Below are 1725 nucleotides of genomic sequence, written 5' to 3'. Positions count from 1 at the left end.
AATTTTCCAAGCTGTTTAAAGGCACAGTCAACTTAGTGTATGTACACTTCTGACCCACTGGAATTGTGATACAGTGAATTATAAGTGAAATAATCTGTCTGTAAACAATTGTTGGAAAAATTACTTGTGTCATGCACAAAGTAGATGTCCTAACCGACTTGCCAAAACTATAGTTTGTTAACAAGAAATTTGTGGAGTGGTTGAAAAACAAGTTTTAATGACTCCAACCTAAGTGTATGTAAATTTAGGACTTCAACTGTAGCTTCTAATCTCAAAGAGCAATGGAGACTCACACACAGAACCATAGAGATCTGTGAAAACAGACAAGGGCAGAAAGTAGTGGCATGATTCCACCCAGAACCCATTATAAATTTCTAACAATGCATAGGGATTTTAAAAGTCACAGAAGTTTATGTGGATGGTCTACAACAGGCTTTCTCCTGTGAACCGTGAACTCCCCCCCCCCCCCCCCCCCCCCCCCCCCCCCCCCCCCGTACTAATCAGGGTTGGAACATAAAAAAGGTTTGGGCAATATGAAAAGGATCTTGTGCCTTTTAAAATGCCAGGGGTTCTAGGTCGCTTAGCAACAGCAGTGGGTTCAGATACACATGGCAAACAAATGCTGATCTCTCTGGACCAGCCGTTAATGCCAACCTCTTCTTAATCCTTTTTCTCACCCTCTTCATTCCCTCCTTCTGGATAGTAATAAGGATGGACAGGAGGTAAAGACAAATAGTTAGAAGGGGGTGGCTAGGTGGGAAAACCTTGATTGAGAGGTTGGCCAACACGCCAACAACATCATAATGTCTTTTACTATTTTGCCCTCAGAGTCTCTCCAGGCTAGGGCCTGTGTGTGTGTGTGTGTGTGTGTGTGTGTGTGTGTATGTGTGTGTGTGTGTGTGTGTGTGTGTGTGTGCTTATGTGTGTGTGTGTGTGTGTGTGCTTATGTGTGTGTGTGTGTGTGTGTGTGTGTGTGTGTGTGTGTGTGTGTGTGTGTGTGTGTGTGTGTGTGTGTGTGTGAAAGAGAAAGAGAGGAGGGGCGGGGAGGGGAAGGGGGTGCATCAGGTGTAACCCTGGTCCTAGGAGCGTTCACTCAAAGCGTTCGTAGTTCCTGGTCTGTCTCACCCGGGGTACCATGTCCAGCAGCAGTCTGGAGGGAGAGAAGATAGATACATTGTGGGATACAAGCGCAGACAAGATGTGTCATAAGACATTAGATGATTGACTGTGTATAATGTAAGATAAGATAAATACTTTATTATCCCCATGGGGGAATGTGTGTGCATATGTGCACGTGTCAATATGTGTTCCTATTTATGGCTAATCAAATCACGTGTTTAGCAGATGTTATTGCGGGTGTCGCAAAATGCTTGTGTTTCTAGCTCAGACAGTGCAGTAATATCTAACAAGTAATATCTAACAATGAACAACAATGAACAACAATGCACACACATTTAAGTAAAGGAATGGAATTAAGAATATATAATAATATGGATGAGCAATGTCAGTGTGGCATAGACTAAGATACAGTAGAATAGAATACCCCTCTCTATGGTATATAATAGAATAGAATATCATAGAATACCGTTTATAATGGGTATATAATAGAATAGAATATAATAGAATACAACATATAATGGGTATATAATAGAATATAATAGAATACAGTTTATAATGGGTATAAAATAGAATATAATAGAATACAGTTGATAATGGGTATAAAAT

General features: G+C 40.8%; 1 protein-coding gene across 1 annotated transcript in view; it reads right to left on the bottom strand.

Moving 5' to 3' along the window:
* Positions 1-989: 989 nt before the first annotated feature.
* Positions 990-1725, bottom strand: part of LOC115160869 (transmembrane protein 163-like) — a 92863-nt gene continuing 92127 nt past the window's right edge. Inside the window, exon 8 of the mRNA XM_029711354.1 lies at positions 990-1150. Within this exon, the coding sequence (XP_029567214.1) occupies positions 1090-1150 (61 nt within the window). The 3' untranslated portion in view covers positions 990-1089. The remainder of the gene's footprint in view (positions 1151-1725) is intronic.

The sequence above is a fragment of the Salmo trutta genome, chromosome 24 (genome assembly GCF_901001165.1).
Source record: "Salmo trutta chromosome 24, fSalTru1.1, whole genome shotgun sequence".
NCBI lineage: Eukaryota > Metazoa > Chordata > Actinopteri > Salmoniformes > Salmonidae > Salmo > Salmo trutta.
This window is presented reverse-complemented; position numbering and strand designations above follow the sequence as displayed.